The sequence below is a fragment of the Mycteria americana genome, chromosome 8, assembly GCF_035582795.1.
Source record: "Mycteria americana isolate JAX WOST 10 ecotype Jacksonville Zoo and Gardens chromosome 8, USCA_MyAme_1.0, whole genome shotgun sequence".
NCBI lineage: Eukaryota > Metazoa > Chordata > Aves > Ciconiiformes > Ciconiidae > Mycteria > Mycteria americana.
Genome location: NC_134372.1, coordinates 23,036,689 through 23,055,117, shown reverse-complemented (window position 1 = coordinate 23,055,117; position 18,429 = coordinate 23,036,689). Strand labels below are relative to the sequence as shown.

General features: G+C 38.2%; 1 protein-coding gene across 14 annotated transcripts in view; it reads right to left on the bottom strand.

Moving 5' to 3' along the window:
• The window catches only part of ANKHD1 (ankyrin repeat and KH domain containing 1), a 118,646-nt gene that overhangs the window by 41,121 nt on the left and 59,096 nt on the right, over positions 1-18,429 (bottom strand). For 9 of the 14 annotated variants that reach the window (XM_075510207.1, XM_075510208.1, XM_075510203.1 and 6 more), the window contains exons 11-15: positions 13,974-14,033; positions 10,073-10,160; positions 9,317-9,444; positions 9,006-9,149; positions 8,223-8,325 (exon numbers count right to left, since the gene is read on the bottom strand). In XM_075510207.1, coding sequence (XP_075366322.1) covers positions 8,223-8,325; positions 9,006-9,149; positions 9,317-9,444; positions 10,073-10,160; positions 13,974-14,033 — 523 coding nt within the window. The remainder of the gene's footprint in view (positions 1-8,222; positions 8,326-9,005; positions 9,150-9,316; positions 9,445-10,072; positions 10,161-13,973; positions 14,034-18,429) is intronic. The other 5 variants (XM_075510212.1, XM_075510213.1, XM_075510204.1 and 2 more) reach the window with 1 other exon arrangement.

Here is an 18,429-nt window from a genome sequence, read left to right as displayed (position 1 = left end):
ACTCCACTCTGAAATGAATCTTTTTTTGAGGAACTAATTGAAAAAGCAAACAAATGTGAGAATTTTCTCTTATAAAGAGAAAAAACAAATATGAAAATAGAATTGAACCAACTCTGCGTTGAATACCTTCACCAGAGACTCTCTGGAGTGAAAGCAAACTATATCTAAGTTTAAGGGAAACAACAAAAATTTTAATAACCCCAGGAAATACCCCAGCATCCCACAAACACTGTAGACACCCTTCAGCAAGCTCTTTCTCCAGCTCAGTACTTTACATAGCTGCCTTGTACAGGTCAGTAGTTCCAGCTGAATACCTATTCCAACCACTACTATTTTGTCTCTGAACCATAAGTGAGTCCCAAGACAATTTCTCGGAAGACAATACAGAATTTGACTGAAGTTTAGCAATAACTTGCTTTGTGCTGGGTGGTGGATATTTAGCTCAAGCCTGCTATAAGCTGCTGGCTATTTGGCTTTGTAGTATACTTAGGGTTTACATAGTTATCCTTTCATTTTAAAAAGTGTGACTTTCATTATAAGTTTTGCAAACCACTCCTGAAAAATGGATTTGTACTCACCAAAAATTTCTGAAATGCTTGTGTCTATCTTTGTTAGAAACTAATAAAAGTCAATTGGTGTCTTTTGAAACTAAGCAGAAACATTATAGTAACCTAACTGCAAATTAACCTTGCCTTGGAGACATGACTAAGATGGAAACCCTTTGCACTGCTTTGTTTAATGTTGTTCCTAAGGTTACCATATCTATCATTTCCATCCTAACACAAAGCATTCCCATGACCTGGCAGCTCTGGACAGCTTCCATCATTCTGTAGGAAAGAAAAACTGCCATTCAAAGAGCCCCCGAACAATAAAGTACCAATATTGTCCCTCTCAATTAAGTACCACCTGAGGAGAAAACATGCATGTCATAGGAAAACTTTTCTACAAGCACAAGAGAAAGTAAAGAGAAGTACAGCCTCGTATCAAGACCTGGACTCGTTAGAGGAGCCAAGGCTGGTCTCACAGCAGGCAGTGCTCCCCAGACAGCAGCTCAGACCTGGACTGACCAGGGAAAGTTGGGACAGTTTCTGAACACAGGCACTAGGAAACCAGCAAGTGAAGAGCTGGGCTCTCAAGTTCCAGGAGAGGTGTGGAGATTTACTTTAATCAGCTTCTAATTAGTTAGCAGGGCCACTTTTCAGGTTCCAGATCACCCTTTCCATGCCAGAAATAGTTGCAACCTGTAATCTTGGGGATACTGGAAGAGGACAAGGGGTAGGAAGAAAGATCTGCTAAACCTGACGTGCACACCTGAACAGCCAGTTCAAAACAGAGTTGGAGAAGACGCTGTCGGTAGCTTTAAATATGTAAGCATTGTAATATAATATTATAACGCTGGAAGTATTTAAAAGTAGCAATTTCCTGTTTTATCCAAATCTCTTCTATATTACAATATCCTGAAAAATACTGTGCCCATTTTAGTAAATAATTATGAACAAGACACTACTTTATACTTTCACTTTTGAAATACCTAAGTGCAGTAAGACTTAAAAATCCAATCATAGGCCAGATCATAATTACTTCAACTTTTTTTTTTTATTTATTTTGTACGTTTTTCTTTTTGGTGGAGCAATCTTCTACACAACCAACTCCTACAAAATTAAACCTTGCAATATTAAGTAGTCAATCTAGCCTCTAAAGCAACTGTTTTGGCCACTTTTAGAAGATTCGTTTAGTATGAAATGAAGACTGAAGATCAATGAAATCCAGATGTTGCTACACAAATACCACCCGCCATCAGGTAATGATGATTACAGGACAAAGAATTGTTCAGTTGACAGAAAACCCAGAGTGGTTATGGGCACGCCAGGAAAGCCTCAGAGTAAGGAAACAACAGTTTCCCAATTTATTATGTGAACAGTAGCACCAATTGCTCTTTTATTTATATTTCCGTATTCCCACAGGTTCTGGTCCCTAACCTGACCAACTCAGCCTTCACCACCATTCCTGCAAAGCATGCACATGGCTTCAGCCAGTTTTTTGACCAACACACACAACTTGGGGTAAGGCCTACTCTGCACAAACATAGCTTCCCATCCATTTCTCTGACGTCTTATTCTCTCCAGTAAATGAGAGGTAAATGTTTCCTATGGAAATCTCCTGTACTTCTGCCGTACACTGTAGATAATCTCCTAAGTACCTGAGTTGCAATAATCCATTCACCCAGATGAGCCTCCCCCAAGCACCATTCCTCATCTCTTGAGCACCCAATAATATGCAGGGAGGACACCATTACCAGTTTTTAATGCCTTCTGGCTGCAAGGAACATTTAATGGTCCTAGACGCTGTGAGCAAGAGTTTGGAAAAATAACCTTCATATTTATAGTCCTCAGGTGGCTCTCCTATGCAATTAAACTCTTCTAAATTTGCTTAAAACACATTCACTCGTTGTAGGGTTGCTGCCTACAAACAAGTCTGATACAGTCTTTCTTCCTGAGTGCTTATGGTTCTTGAGGAACTTGCTCTTCTAGCCCTGACTTCTAATCCATAGGATGTCGTCTTCTCCCAAGAAAGAAGTAATTTATATGCCCTTTCACAATGAATAGAGCAGCACAGGTGAAATGCTACTGGTCTAAAAAAAACCTACCTAAAACTAGCTTATTGACCCCAATGACATTGTTATTAGACGTAACATCTACATTTGTTAACACCCAAATGACAGCCTCATACTTTACAGTAGTAGCATAGGCAGGTACTTGCACTGTCCTCTGCAAGTCTGAGGACTGAGAAGTGCCTGAGAAACATGAAGTAGATAACTAATTTTCTTACATAAATGAAGCCTAGTTCAGATCTTACCCTAAAAGCACTAACTGCTGAATTAGCAAGGACAGACATTCGTTGTATTTTAGAGCAAGCAACAAAAGTTTAAGAAAAATCACTATTTTTAAGGTCTTTTCAGAAAATTAAAAAGACCAAAGGTTTGTTTTTACAATCCATTATACTCTTCAGGAAGTTCCTGTCAACACAACTTGCATTTCAGCTTAGTGGTTTTCATCTTGGCCACCACCTGAAACAATCATACTATACTTTACTTTTTATTAGATGAAATTCTGGGACTTGTTGACAGCTCCTTAATTTCTAGAGTTGTTAAAAGGGGAAAAAAAAAAACCCGATGCAAATCCAAACAGTTAAATTCCAACAGATTTTTCCAGCATAAAAAAAATGACAGCAAGAAAAAAAGTCAACTGTGTGATACACATTTGTACATTCAAATGTATCTTCTCTGCTGGAACCAATACCTAGTATATAAATATGTATTAATCACCATGTCATCCCTGATAGGTAATATTACCTAGAACTTTAAAAAACAAAACAAAAAACCAACAACAACAACAAAAAAACCACCCAAACAAAAACAAACACCACCACCCCCACCAACACAAAACAATCAACCTAAAAGAACAGATTCAGTCTGTTCCTCACTTCACAAAAGGCAGGTGTCAGGAAGCATAAATCCATACTAAGATCTTTGTGCTTTGTTAACAGAATTGCTTGTCCACTGTTCTTGCACTTTAGGGGTTTTTAAAAATCTGATTTCACTCAGAAGACAAGAGTTAGACTTGCAGTCTGCAATTAAAATTCACCAGCCTCATCAACAGAAATAAGATGAGCTCAATATTGAATTTTCGTGAAAATTCTGTGTTTAACTAATTCATATCACTAAGAAATTCAGCTCTAAGAACCTGGCGAAACAATCAGTCAATCCATATGCACACAAATGCAAAGTACAATATTATATAATCTGGCTAATTGAGCAACCAAAAAAAAATCCTACTTTTCCCAAGTAAATTCATCTGCTACATTGTTTTTAATACCTACTTAATTCTTCTTTATAAAGAACAAGACGATTTGTGGAGGGCTGAATGATCAGACGAGTTTGTATTTTCACTATGTTCCTCCTGCAAACCATGCAGTATTTTTGCCAATCTTTATCACTCCTGCAGCTGTTTCTATAGAAAACTTGCAGGGAATAGGTGCAATGATACCCAACAGGCTATAGTTACATGGCTGAAACCAAGCCAAACTTAACTCAAGTTTCTGACATTCAAAAATTTGAGTTATTTTCCAATCTTAGTCTTCTTACCAAGTTTCCTCTGGTAGCTTGACAGTATCTAACTGGAAAATTGCTAAGATGTAATTAAATTAGTTGGTGGCAAGCAGGTGACTGAAGAGCACCTGCAGAATTTCACAAACCACTGAAAAGATTTTTATACGCTTGCGCTCTTGGGGACCTACATGTGTCTTGTTTTTTGATCATCTGCCTGCACTGCTAAAGATTCGCATAAAAGAATAACAAGTCTTTAACTCTACTAAGAAAGCAGTAGTGAAGTTAGAAAGCCACGAGGCATGAACTGTTACATTTCACTTGGTAACTCCTCCTGGATAACTGGGTCAGCTGCTGACCCAGGCAGAAAATATGGAGGAAATGGCAAGAGCTAATCACAAGATGATGAAAGCACATGAAACAACAAGCTGGACTGTGCAGCAGAGAAGTCTGAAAGGAGTCAGAATGAAAAAGCAAGAATATTAGCGTGGTTTTTTAATGCTTTCACCTCAATGAGAACAATATAATCTTTCTAGTTCTACTGTTAACCTGGCCCCTATTTCAATTAAATCACACAACGTATGAGATCTCTGCCAGTATGTAACTCAGTACTAGGCATAAAAGTCAGATATTGGAGTAAAAAATACTTATTGAATTTGTAGCTATTGAAGCTACGTGGAGTTTGTTTTCTTTCATTTCTCCAAGCCTGTTAGATTTAGCACGGGGATACAGGGGATACCGTATATTGAAGGTCTAACTTAAAAACCTTACAGATTCCAAAAATCCTACTCAACTTACAGGGAACTCTGGTCTCCTTCCCAGAGATCAAAGGCACATGTGGGCAGCTTTCACGTGAATAATGTAAGTCTATTAGGTCTTGTGGAATTCTAAAAAAACTTGCACCCCAAATGAGAAACACTGCAAGTTACTGCCCACTTAAAAACAGCAGTGGAGAAGTCTAATGACAGCATGTTGATAGGTTTTAAGCACTCAGTTAGTCAATTAGTTAATCTCTAAGCACAATTTAACATTAGCTATGAAGTAAAAAAAATCTGGAGAAAAACTTACAAAATAACTGATACCTCAGCCTCCAAAAATAGACTACTTTAAATTTTGACATGTTTAAAACCACTTTACATAGTTCAAATATTTTGAATAAAAAAAACAATCCTGCAGCTTTCCACAGGCTTCCTGAGCATCCCCTTGTTGAAATAGCATGTTGTTTTTCAATAACGTTCTAAAAAAATGTTGTGGGTTCAAGCCACTGCGCCCATCAGGCATGCTCTGCGAGAGACTAAGGCAGAATCACAAACACAGCTGGGAGCTTCAGATCCCACTCTTATTAAACATCAGCTTGCATTTACAAACTAGACAAGATTATCAACAGCAATACTATTACACCAGGATTTCCTGAACAAATCCAACAGCATTCCTTTTGATCATTTCATGTGCTGGGTACTGAGATCCCCTCACCCCAGGGAACCAGATTGCAGGGGCACTTGGAGCTGCATCATAGCCACTGCACTTTACACCCCTCACAGTGTAAAGCAGGAGACCCCCTCTGGTCCTGCAGAAATAGCACATTTGTTTTTTCTAGCCAAAGACTCTCTGTGTTGAGCGGCTGCATCAGAATTGCTGCTGGTTGGTGAGCAATCCTAACCGTGTTCAAGCAAGGGCAGCAGCAAGTACAAAACACTAAGGAAGGGATCTCCTGCCTCTCCCCACGAAAGCACAAAGAGCTGAACTTCACTGGGATTTCACTTATCCATGGACACAACAGACACATGCTAAACATAGAGCACTGAAAACAATCCTTTCTAAGCACGTAAGAGTTGAGGCCTGTTCAGTCCTGTGAATTAATTCTGCGTCTTTCGCTTGATTTTTCTTCAGCTCTTCAGGAGGTTACCATCTTTGCGTATCACCTTTACCTGAGTCTCTCTAGATCCATTGTCAGCTCCGAAATGTTTCTCTTTTCAGTTGCTAAACATTGATATTAAATCCTTTGCCAAAATAATTATTCAACTGGCAACTATTCCATACACCTTCTTATTTTACTGAAGAATAATAATGTAATTCAAAATTAGACCATAAATTCGTCTTGAAAAACCTCACACCATATTTGAATCATAACAATAACATACAAGCATATTCTAGTTTTACACTCGACTTGCCAAGAACACTTCAGGAAACAAGTTGTTACTATTGCATTTCTTGCAAAACTAATCCAGGTCCTTAAAAACCAGACTGTGCTGAGGTTAAGAAGGCTAGGTGCTCCTCTCCTTCCTCCAGGTAGTTAAGAGTTTATACAAAAACTCGGGGGGGGCTACTTCTAACTGTGAAGGCAAGAAATTTGTCTTCCCCAGGATAAACAATTTTGTTACATAAGAACTTAGGACTGCTTCTCCCCCACCCATGGAAATAATGAACACACCTTTATTTGCACCTTCTTTTCCCCCTCATCTCCCAAGAAGTCTAACAATGAAAGTATGGTATGTTAAAGCCACATGTGTATCAAGTTAAGAATGGAAGTTCAGCAAAGAACACTAGCTCTATTGCAGCTGAAGTAGCAGAGTGGTTTCACAACAATGATCACACAATGTTTATCACAAAAATACCATTTTTCCCCTAAAAATCAGAGATACATAAGAGCTTTGCACACAAAGTTTTCAGGAATGCTTCATCAGCCCAGTGACACATTTCTGATTGCTACACATCACAGATTAGTTTCACTGACAAGCATGAAGCATGTCCTGAAACACTGAGAACAACTAGATCTCTGTGCCAGTTCCAACAACTCGGTACTGCTAAAAACATGCCTAAAATATGTGCTGACATTTGCAATAAGGTGGGTTTTTTTTTTTAAATGAGAGTTATTTCTTAAACTACAATCAACTATTTACTTTTCATAATTTGATTAAATAACATGAGACTTATAAGCTTATAACTTTAGTCTTCTGATCCAGTATCAGCCAATCTCTCTGATTCCCATGCATCACAAAATGTACTTCCAGAACACTAACACACTTCACAATACTAATAGTTATTTAATTGTAAGGGCACACATGCTGGTAATATAGCTTTTTGCTGTTTGATTTGAACCAGAAGTTGTATATTCTTTTCATTTGTTTGGTACTCGTTTTTTATGAAATCCAAAATATCAAGTGTTGCACATCCTAGGAAAATGATACAATAACTGCATTTGAGAAGTCACACACATGGCATATATGCATGGAGAGAGTCACAGCTGCACACTTAAACACCATGAGGTACACATTTTTTTCCCTCTCTTCATTTGTGCCCCTGTTTTTTTTGTTGTTGTAGGAAACACTGAGCACTTCCAGAATAAAGGAATTAAGTAAAGCTAGCTAATAGAGCTTTGGATACTATAATATTTAATATCCCTGTCCAAAACTGTACGTCATTAGGAGCTGCAGTTTGTAACCTGACAATCTGCTTCTTTTTCTGAGCTGACTTGGCAGACACGAAGAAATTTGTTACAGAATCCATAGCTGGAAACGAACTGCTAAATTTGCCATTTAATGACTGCAAATAGTTTTAATCAGTCAGTTCAACTATGTTCAAAGCAAAAACCCTGATGTTATGATTACTTACAAGAGTACTATTACTAATACAAGAAAAATTCTCCTGTAAGTAGATCTGTGTTGGCATTTTACAGTGCCAACATGTTTGCATTGCTACTGTAGGAACAGAAAAAAAGTTGATATAGTAAGTTCATGGATACTAGTTGCAACTATTCTAGATGACCAATGTACAATATTAAAAAGTTAACACCACACCTAGAGTTTATTCATGTTTTTTATCAGTCTGCACTATGGCAGTTACCATAATAATGTTCTTCCAAAAAAATTAGAATAAGCATAAGTCTAATAAATTAGAATAAGCATAATAAAATTAGAATAACCAGGTGTTACTATACTGTAGAAGACAAGAAAATAAGCAAAAACTATGCACTACATAAAATACTTTTAAGTTATACTTCATTAGAGGTGTTCAAGAATTGATGGAGTGGACTATACTATGCATAAGCCCTAATAAAATTGTCCCCAGCCTATCAGTTTCCAAATCGCATATATTCTCCGAATGGCTACATACTAACCTTTCACCACTCCCAAGAGAGGTGGCGAGTTCTCTTGAGGGGTTCTGTCAGGTTCCTGGGGAGGTACAACCATCGCAAGTGTATGCACCGGTACACGTGGAACCTTAAAGCAAAGCCACAGACACACACTCAGATAAAAAAAAAACTTTTGAATGGACCAGATCTTGAAGCGTTAATACAAAGATACATTTCTACAGCAGACCTCCATTCCACTCTTCCCAAACCGTGTATGCTATGCTACCTCTTGGTATGATCTGTGCCATGCTATTTTATTGTGGATAACATGTGAAATTTAACTATATTACTCTTCACAAAATTCTAGGCTGGAAAACTGCTAACATCTTTAGGCTTTTTTTAATTGACTAACTCCACTGGAAAGCTACCTCTCCAGCCTGCAGAATTTTAAATTTACACAATATATTTTCTTTCATATAACAAGCAAAATCAGCAACAACATCTGAGGGGTGCTGTCACAAGGGTTTAGAACTGTTGAAACAAAATACTAAGCAAACGCAACCAAGAAAATAATATTCTTTTGAGATACTAGGTTTGAGACTATCCCGTCTAAGGAGCAGAAAAGGGAACAAAGTTCATGCACTCTTTAGGACACTGCAGATAATACCAATCAACTTTCTCACTGTACCATTTTCAAGTGTGTAGACTTTGTTTAATTCTTTCCACTGTATATGTTAACTTCTGAAGTTAATTTAGATGTGAACTACTAAGGAAGTGCTTCTTTGCAACATTCATGATGATATTTTAAAAAAATTCCTTATGCTTTACCTGAGACTGATCCTGAGATGGAGGTGTGAGCTGAGACAAGTCTGCTGCAGGAACTGACAAAACATTGTTTGGGTAATCCAGCAAGTAAGAAACAACATTTGTATGTCCTCCTTTGGCAGCTTCAATGAGCATTGTTGAGCCATCCTGAAATGAGATTTTGGAAATAAAAAGCCAGAAGATTAATTTTGCTACCTGGTATAGCACATAAGATACGAATTAGACCATTTCAAAATTGCACATTTACTAATCCATTAAATCAACTACGTGGTTCTTTCAGTACCTATGATAAATGCATAGTTTTAAGTGATTACCTTGAGCCGATGAGTAGGATCTGCACCGTGAGCCAGAAGGAGCTCAACAACTGCCAGGTGGCCTCCTGCACATGCCAGTGACACCACCGTGTGGTCATTATTAGCTGTAGCCCTGTTAACATTGGCACCTATAAAGAGAAGATCTCAGAATTAAACACAAGGAAATTCTTTTTAAAACAAAGTATCAATGAGAATGGTATTTTCTGGAATAGAGATAAAGTTTTGTCTTCTAATCTTCCTAATTCATACACACTTCTGGGGTAAAAGCAAGGTATTTTGAATAACTGGTGGCTTCTACACATCATCCTCCTCATCTTATAAAGACAAGGCAGTAGTGACAGTAACAGTGGGCCTTGTAAGTGGTGAGAGAGGGAACATTTATGGTGTACAAAGCACAACTTTTAAATTTTCCTTCTAAGCACTTATCAGTATCACTACACGGTGCAATTTTTACTGTTTCAGACAGTACTTGATGTGTTTTTTCTGAAGGAGGGAGTGCTTTTTTTAAGAAACTGAAAATATTTGCTGTACTTCAAACCTATCTATTACTCTATACAACAGAGTAGGAAAAGTAACTAGCAAAATATTTTGTGATTTATTGTATCATGAACTAAATGAAATTCAAAAAACCCTTAACGGTTTGACAAATGCTCATATACACATAACCAGATTAATTTTGAAGAAGGATCACAAACATACAGAATTGTAAAGTGGTATTTTAAGTTTTTAAATTAGTTACTTAAACTAGTATTTTACCTTTGCTAATAAGGAATTGCACAGTGCATAAGTGACCAGCTCGTGCAGCCTTCATTAGTGGGGTTCTCCCACCTTCAGATTCATGCTCCTATTGTAAAGAAGAAATAACAGATGTATAAATGGGCAAAAGTTATACCATTGTTTCAGCTTTTGAACCATCCTGTGATGGGACCAGAATTACCTGTCTCAGTAGAAGACCTATAAGCTGACTGTAATCAATATAAACTGACTGGAATCAATTTTCATGTTACCTTAAATACTGAATCACACTGTCAAAAAAGCATTAAGACCACATCCATACTGTTATCACACAAAGAAGTCTCCCTACATACCCCATTTTATTTTAGTGTTCAAATGCATAACATACTTGAGAACAGTGACATCTTGTTTCCTCCTCAAAAAGGGATGACAATAAACACAAATATCATCCAGCATCCAGAAGTATACAAATAACTATGAACTGATGTGCAACAGTTCTGAGAGCTGTCACATGCTGCATGCCAGACCTTTAAAATTGCAATAATGTCTGAACTGCAGACAACATTTTTAAAATGAGCTGAAGAGGATCAGCAATAAAAATGAGACAAATCATTGCAAGTCACAAAACATCTCTGAATAAGAGGATAATAAAGAGAAAGAAGACAAAAGGATGATACAAACCAACAAAAAAGGAATGGGTGACAAGAACAATTTTCTAATTTAAAAAGTTTCTGAACACTGGAAAGATGCGGTTGAATACAACTGTATTAGAGAAGTTACAGAACTAGAAAATTTGCCTACTATGTACACATGATCAATACCACAAAGAATGCTGACTAATCAACCCTCCCACAGTAACAAAGGGAGAGAACGTCATCTTCCTGGGAGTGTTTGTATTTGCACTCTGAATATTCAGTCTGATCAATAACATACTAGGACCGTGGTTTTTTTAATTAAATATCTGGGAAGCCAAATTCTAAATTCACTATTTACTTCTGGAATTGCATGTATATCTGACAGTGAAAGTTAACATTTAGTACTGACAGTGGATGATACCACTATATACAAATATAAAAGGACAAGAATAGATTTGACAGGAAAAAACAACTCCTTCCCATAGTTTCAGTATTCCTGAAAACTCTCATATGTCCTTTGACATATGGCTTGCTTTGGTTGCAAGCTGCACCTTTAGTTAGCTTTCTGTTCATACACTCGAGAAAAATCTCTTGACTGGATCTTCTATTGGACACTGACCCCGTGCAGAAAATACAAATCAATCTTTTGCCATAATGGGGGTTACACTACCCCTCTGCTATGTAATTTGAAAGACTGGAAACACTCTGCTCCTGTGCCTTCATAAGAACTTTGTATTATTGTACACTGCTTTAACAAGCATTTAAACTCCACATTAGTGCTCTGATTTCTTTGCTTATTTAGTAGTATAATGCATAAGTGCACACAGGCAGATAAGAAGACTTACAGACTTACTGAAGTCACTTTTTTTTTTTTTTTTTTTTTTTTTAAGTAGATTCCACTCCCAGGGCAAATGATTGCTTAGCTGTCGATAAATATATGCATGCTTTTGGATTGTCTGCATGTCAGAAATATTTGCAGGACACGTAAAGCTAATTATGTTAGTATGTGGCCCTATGGTGTGCAAGAACTAGTAGCATGCCCTTGAGCTCTGATGCTTACTCCAGTATTTGGCATAGTTTTTCCTTCCTCAGCCACTGCCAACAGATCATAAAAAGCCAGATGCTGCTGTTTGCCTTACACACAGTAAACCCCTGGTACTGCCAGAAAATCACTCACAAAGCAGCTATGGATGCAAAGAACTACTGAACACCACTTCACTCACTGAGCAGGACCAGAACGTTACTGCCCAAACAATTTAATACACATTTCTAAATCCCCATTGATGCAACAGCAAAGATGGCAAGAAGCAAAATTTATTTTAGGTCATCTTAGCTATATTCAAGATAGTGAAAGGCCATCCTATATTGCATTCAAATGTAGCATTTCAGATAACTAGCAATAAGATATCATTATCTGCAACATTCTCTATTCCTAACAGACTTTACTGTTGAAGTCTTAAACATGGATGTCAGGAGGCTTCCTCATTTAAATGCAATGCGGTTATTCTGCCCAGTTTAACCAACTGCCACTTCATCAAGCAGGCAGAACTTGATCCTCAACTATTACACACTTCAAATACTTGCAGTACCATACACATCATCAGTCCAGACAAACTAAACCATTTGTGTGCCCACCTGCTGTAGATCTTCAAAAGTTACTGTATTTTGATGGTATTTTTCACATAGGAACATAAAAATGCATTTTACTTTAAGATGAAATTAATTCTATGTTTTCAGCACTCTATTTAGCCCTAATAAAGGCTAGCAGATAGCACCAACTCATGCTTTAAGGGAATACATCTAGAATAAACCAAAATAAGAAGCTGAGCCAGTGCAGTGCCTCTGTCTACTCACATCGTTTCTTTTACCTGGAATGGCCATAAATTTCAAAGATTTTTTTTTTTTTTTAGCTGCAGTAGGTGATCAAAATCAGGACAGAGAACATGAAAGCTGTCCAAAAGCATCCCCCATCAGCTTTCCAATGCATTTCTTCCTTGCATTAATATGAAGTACATGCAAATGCTTATTTTCTAAGAACAAAAACTAGCAAGAAGTACTCATCTCCAAAGACAATTTCCCCAGCTATCTGCACAGTAGGACTTAGCACAGTATTCTGTCTCTCTTCACTGCTCCAATCCTGAGAAATATTGCAGTTAGTATGATCAGAAAGAGGTATAAAGGAGAACACATATGCCAGCTTTGACTAGAAAAGCCATTCTCTAAACACTTGAGTGATGTGCTCCCCTGATAATTCTGCTTGAATAGAAAGAATGCCTGAGAAGAATTTTCTGTAGGTTTGGGTATCAGATAGAAAGGAAGGGGAAAGCGAGAGTATTACCCAAATCAGGTAAGAGTTTACATTATCTGCACCTTTTGCACTGGGACTCAAAAAGGAGATGAGAATCCAGTCAGTAATAATTATTTCCTTTCTAGACAAATCAATACTTCAGAAAGCAGAGCAAAAGCAGTGCTATCGGAAGCATCTTATGACAGTCATTGATTTTTTTTTTTATTCTTGATTTTGAGTTCTTCATTTCAGGCAATTCCAACATAAGGGCTTCCCCCCACCTTTGGTTCACAGTATTCATGGTTGGCAAGTATTATTCACTAGGATATTTTTTTCAAGTTTGTTTCCAATGTCATATGTTATTTAAAAGTTCTAGAACAAAATCTGCATTTTCAAAGTAAAGGTCCAACTGCTCTCTTCAATTCTTTAACAAGCCTCTCTCATCCATGACAACAGTGAATATTTAACAGAAATCTAAATGTTGTTCTAAGCAAAATGATTTAGACAAAGTTTTTGATGCAAGACAATAGCCAAATAATACAGTTCTTAACACTATGCCACTTTGCTAATTTTCGAGACTGAACTCCTATCACGAGATACAGTATTCTAGCAGTCACCAACCTAATTGTCCCAGATAACTTTCCTGAGATATGTAGCAAACCAGTATTTCAGAAGCACCTAAAAACTCAACTAGGCCTCTAGTTTAAAGTAAGTATCTGAAAAGGGAAGACCTTACAGGAAGCTAAATATGTAGTAACAGGTTTAACTACTTGTGCTAATAGACTCAATGAGATAACCTCCTGCATTTGTGAAGGTTGAGATACTGTTTTTTAAAAATATGGTTTTAGAAAACCCAACAGAAGGGAAAATGCAGGACAAAGATGACATGTCTGGTCTACACAGTGAGTCTTCGTATTTCTGAAGAAATTTAGATGCCACATGCTTCTCCTTAGCATATATCCTGAGGCTGCAGCTTACAAGCATCAAAGTCCAACCTCACCTGATGCTTGCCCGGCTCTATGCCCTCCAAAATAGTCTTCTTTAAGTCCTCCTGCTTGTCCTGCGGAAGGAAAAAGAAGAACTCACGGCTCTTGTTCTACAAATAAAGTTTGTTCTTGGTCATGAAGACCTGGAATGCGAACTTCAATGGATCAGATCCACCAGCTGAAAACTTTGTTTTGCTGGAATTAGGCAAGCAAGCACAAAGGTAAGACCAAGCAATGCAGCTCTCACCAGTTAAGACTCCTACCACAAGCCATTCAGATTCATGAAGAGAGCACAAAGGTCATACGCAGCATCTTGTTAAATACAAGATGGCTTTTTGTTCACTACTGGCAAAAGAGAGATTTCATTGTACTTTGCACCATCTAGAGACTGCAACACAACATCCAAAAGGTGTTAACTATAAAAATTAGCTTCACATGTCCTATAACCTTTTGCTTTATTTGTAGAAGACTGAGGGCCAAGTCTAAAAAGACCTGAAATCCTTGACCTTCCCCTGATGGTTCAAGAAATAGTATGGAAGAACATGACAACTTCTCAGATTCCTCACTGTAATGACAACATAGCTATCTCCAGCATGATTTCATTCAAATCCATAAAGTATTGGCTACTTTTGTAGATGTTTAAATGCTGCCTTATGCACACTGCATGAAACATGCAGTGTCATACATATAAAGGAAAGTGAGTTTCTAATTAAGGAGCCACATTAGTGTGAGGGATATTATCAGCTGAAGGCAAAGCAATGATCTCTGCAATGACAAAAACATCTGTCTAAAAATATTTTGTCATTGAGGAAGAATCAAGAGATAGTTTGGCATGCCTGTTTTGGTTTGTTGGGTTTTTTTGTTTTGTTTTGTTTGCAACTGGAGTTATATGGATGCCAGGTAGCCAGTTTTAGTCTTTTAAGGAAAGCCATGTGTGGAATTTCAACAAATATGAAGAGCTTTAGGGAGAGCTTGACAGTGTAAAATGAGAAGAATGCAAGGATGAAGCTGCCCTCAGGGGTTCTCTTCCATCTCTCAATTTCAGCATAAAAGCACCCATATATCTTGTAGTAGAAAGGTTAACTCCATCACTAGATCAACTCTCCCGTGCAGCAGAGCCTCATGTACAGCTGCAAGGCAGCCCAGATTAGAAAATCTCAGTTTAAAACTCTTTTCTGTACTTCCCAGCTGAGGAAAGCTGAGATCTTCTCACTGTCCAAAAAAGAACAATCTCTTTCTTGTTTTCAGCTAGACTGAAATAGGCAAAGATGCAACCACCTTGTCAAGAGCAGTCTCGCTTTCAAAAAGAAGACTGTAATCTCCAGCATGCAGCATTTCATCCAGGTCTGATTCTACATTAAAAGGGAACAGGCATCCCAAACAGGCATTTTTAGTTTATAGAAAGATATACAGCTTGAAAGCAGGATATTACCTCTCATTAAATATCACCAATACTCTCTGTGAACTTTACAGTCCTTAACCTAGTTCCTGTGGGAACATACATGCACCACGCATGTCTTTATACAAGCTTTGAAATGAACGTAACTGCTAGTAAAGACACAAAGAAGAAGAAAAAAGAAAGAGAACTCTTATAGGAAAAACAAACCTTTATGTAATCTCACCTTTGAGATTAGACAAATCCTTGCCATACAGGTAAATAACTGTATTACTGAAGTGCTGCTTTTTTTCTTCCTGAAGCTATTAAACCATACCACCACTTAGAAAAAATGCTTTTATCAAATCATATTTCAGAGTTCTAATCTCCAAAATTTTACTCCTATTAATCACAAAATCTAAAGTAGGTGTTTTGTCCCCATAAAGAAGTTTGTAAACAAGTAAAATTTACATTTGGTCCAGTGGGCAGGAGCTCAGACTAAGACCCTGAAAGTCTCTAGTCCTGCAGGCGATAAAGGAACTAGAATGCAACTAAGGCACAGACGGGATCACAGGCTGAAGTCTTCAGATGTGCCTCATATTAAGTCATTCATATACTTGGCAAAAGCAAGCTGATTTCAAATGTATACATTAACAAGGAAAGGTGTAGGCCTGCCAAGCTAGTTTTGCTACAGCTTTTGTAAGGACATGGAAAAGACAGATCCCTTAAAGAAGGGCATCAGAAAAGCAGAGTAATTGCTAACAAGCCAGACTGCATAAACAATTAGTCACAAGGAGATACAAATTCATCAAAATACCATACACAACTGAGCAGCTCTCCAACAGACAGAAACAGATGAGCGTGTATTCTGACACTGTTTGTTTCTAGCATAACTTCCCACTGCAGAGTTTTAAAGGAAAAATTAACCACAAACCAAAGAAAGTTCACCTCAGCCATCTTTTTCTTTTAGTTCTCCTGGTTCTTATAAAGCCACATTCCTTAATGAATCTAACAGAGCTCTCAAGGTCTTCACTGATTCTTGAACTGAATTGCATATTTGATATCTAGACCAGAGGATCAGTCCCTGAAAAGCAATTGTTCCCATTTTCTACTTGCAAGAATAACAGCCTTTTTGTGCTGAGGCGTGGTGGTAATAATCGCTCCCAGTTCAGACAAAATTCTATGGGGACTAGAATCACTTATCATATAATGATCATAGAACGGTTTGGGTTGGATGGGACCTTCAAAGACAATCTAGTCCACCCCCTTGCCATGGGCACGGACATCTTCCACTAGATCAGGCTGCCCAAAGCCCCATCCAACCTGACCTTGAACTTTTCCAAAGATGGGGCATCCACAACTCCTCTGGGCAACCTGTCCCAGTGTCTCACCACCCTCATCATAAAACATGCTTAAACTTTAGCTCAAGGTTCTATTTTGAGATTGAGAAAACCCCAACTGGACATGAGCAACACACAGGAATCAGTTCAGTAGAGTGAGTTGGGTAACTTCAGCAAAGTTGGAAGACTTCAGTTTTTTAATGAGCACAATACAGGAATCCCCCTGACAGAAACATCTCCTGCAATTTGGCTAACCCAGCACAAAACAGGTTCCTCTTCACACCTGCAGTCACAAAGTCTGCACCTCAAATCCCACTCAGTCCTGACCTCCTGGCAAATGAGGAGAGACCTGAGAAGCCAGGAAAGATTTGAGGTCTTAAAGTACATTATACACTTTCCAAATCATGGAATAAAGGCTCTGAATTGGGAAGAAATGGGAGAACTGATTGCAACAGATCTTGACAGCCAGTGTTTATTGTTCCTTTAACTCAAGAGCATTTGGGGAAGAAAGATCATCTTTCTTTCCTCAATCTAGAATCAGGGAGAAGAAAAATCCTCAAAAGCTATGCTCCTTGCCTTCCTGGTCTGAAGGAAAACAGAATATGCAGGTGACTCACAAAACAATAAAGTAACAACAGCAAAATCCAGCAGTGGCTACATCTCTACAGGTAAATAAAACAGGGCCAGGAGACAAGCTTAGGCATGGGATAACTGGTCATTCACACTGCTTATTCCTTTGCGGCCTCCCTGGCACAGTGCTGGCCCTGTCAAGAATCACAGGGGGAGAAGGTCACCAGGGACTGTTTCCAACAGGCGGCATGGAAAATGTGACATCAAGTTAAGTCTCCACTTACCCCCTGCACCCTCAAGAACCCCTTCAACACCTCATCCCACAACCCAGGGGTATCCAATGTATGCTCCCAGTATAGCATTATGAAAACACCACTCTGGTAGGCTGCAGTGTAGCCACTGACATTCTTACAGACACAGAAGCATAGCACCAGGCTCAATGACCTGCCAGGCCCAGTGCTGCACAGCATGGATGGGTTCAGTGGGTGCCATTTGTCCCTGCAATCAGAGATCAGCCCTCAGCCCTGTTTTATTTTACTGTTTAAGACATAACGAGTATTTTCCTCAAAAAGGACTGCTGCACAACAGGGTAAGATGTTGTATGTCCAGCTCCTCAGTGACTGTGATATAAATCTCAGGTATAAAGAAGGTTTCTGGAAAACAATGAAGCATCACTGAAAGCAATCTCAGGAAAGACTGAAGATGCAGGATGAAAAAGGAAAGAAAGAAAAGCAACTGGAGATGTATTTTCATTTGCTGTGTCTGAAGACCATAAGGAGAGCAAAATTAACTAGACAAATGAAGGCAGACCGACCAGAGGTCTAAGTCCAGATCTGCATTCAATTCCCTACTCCACCACAGACTTCCTGGGATAACTTGGTGAAATCATCTAACCTCATTTAAATTACTAATGAAAACTGAAATGTAGAAAAATAATCTCCTATGGTACTGCCAAAGAAGCTTTTTCATACTCCAGCAGTTAAGGCAACACACTTCAGAAACCTTCCTCAGAACAATTACAAAGATAACCAATTTACTCAAAAGAGCTTACAATTTCTAATAAAGCAAAGCAACACAGAGGTTTGAACCGAAACTGCTCCAAACCCAAGGCACCTGCCATAAGCATCACTGTAGTTTTGCAGGCATTTCCCCATTTACTTACAGTCAAAATTCAAAACTGGTAGA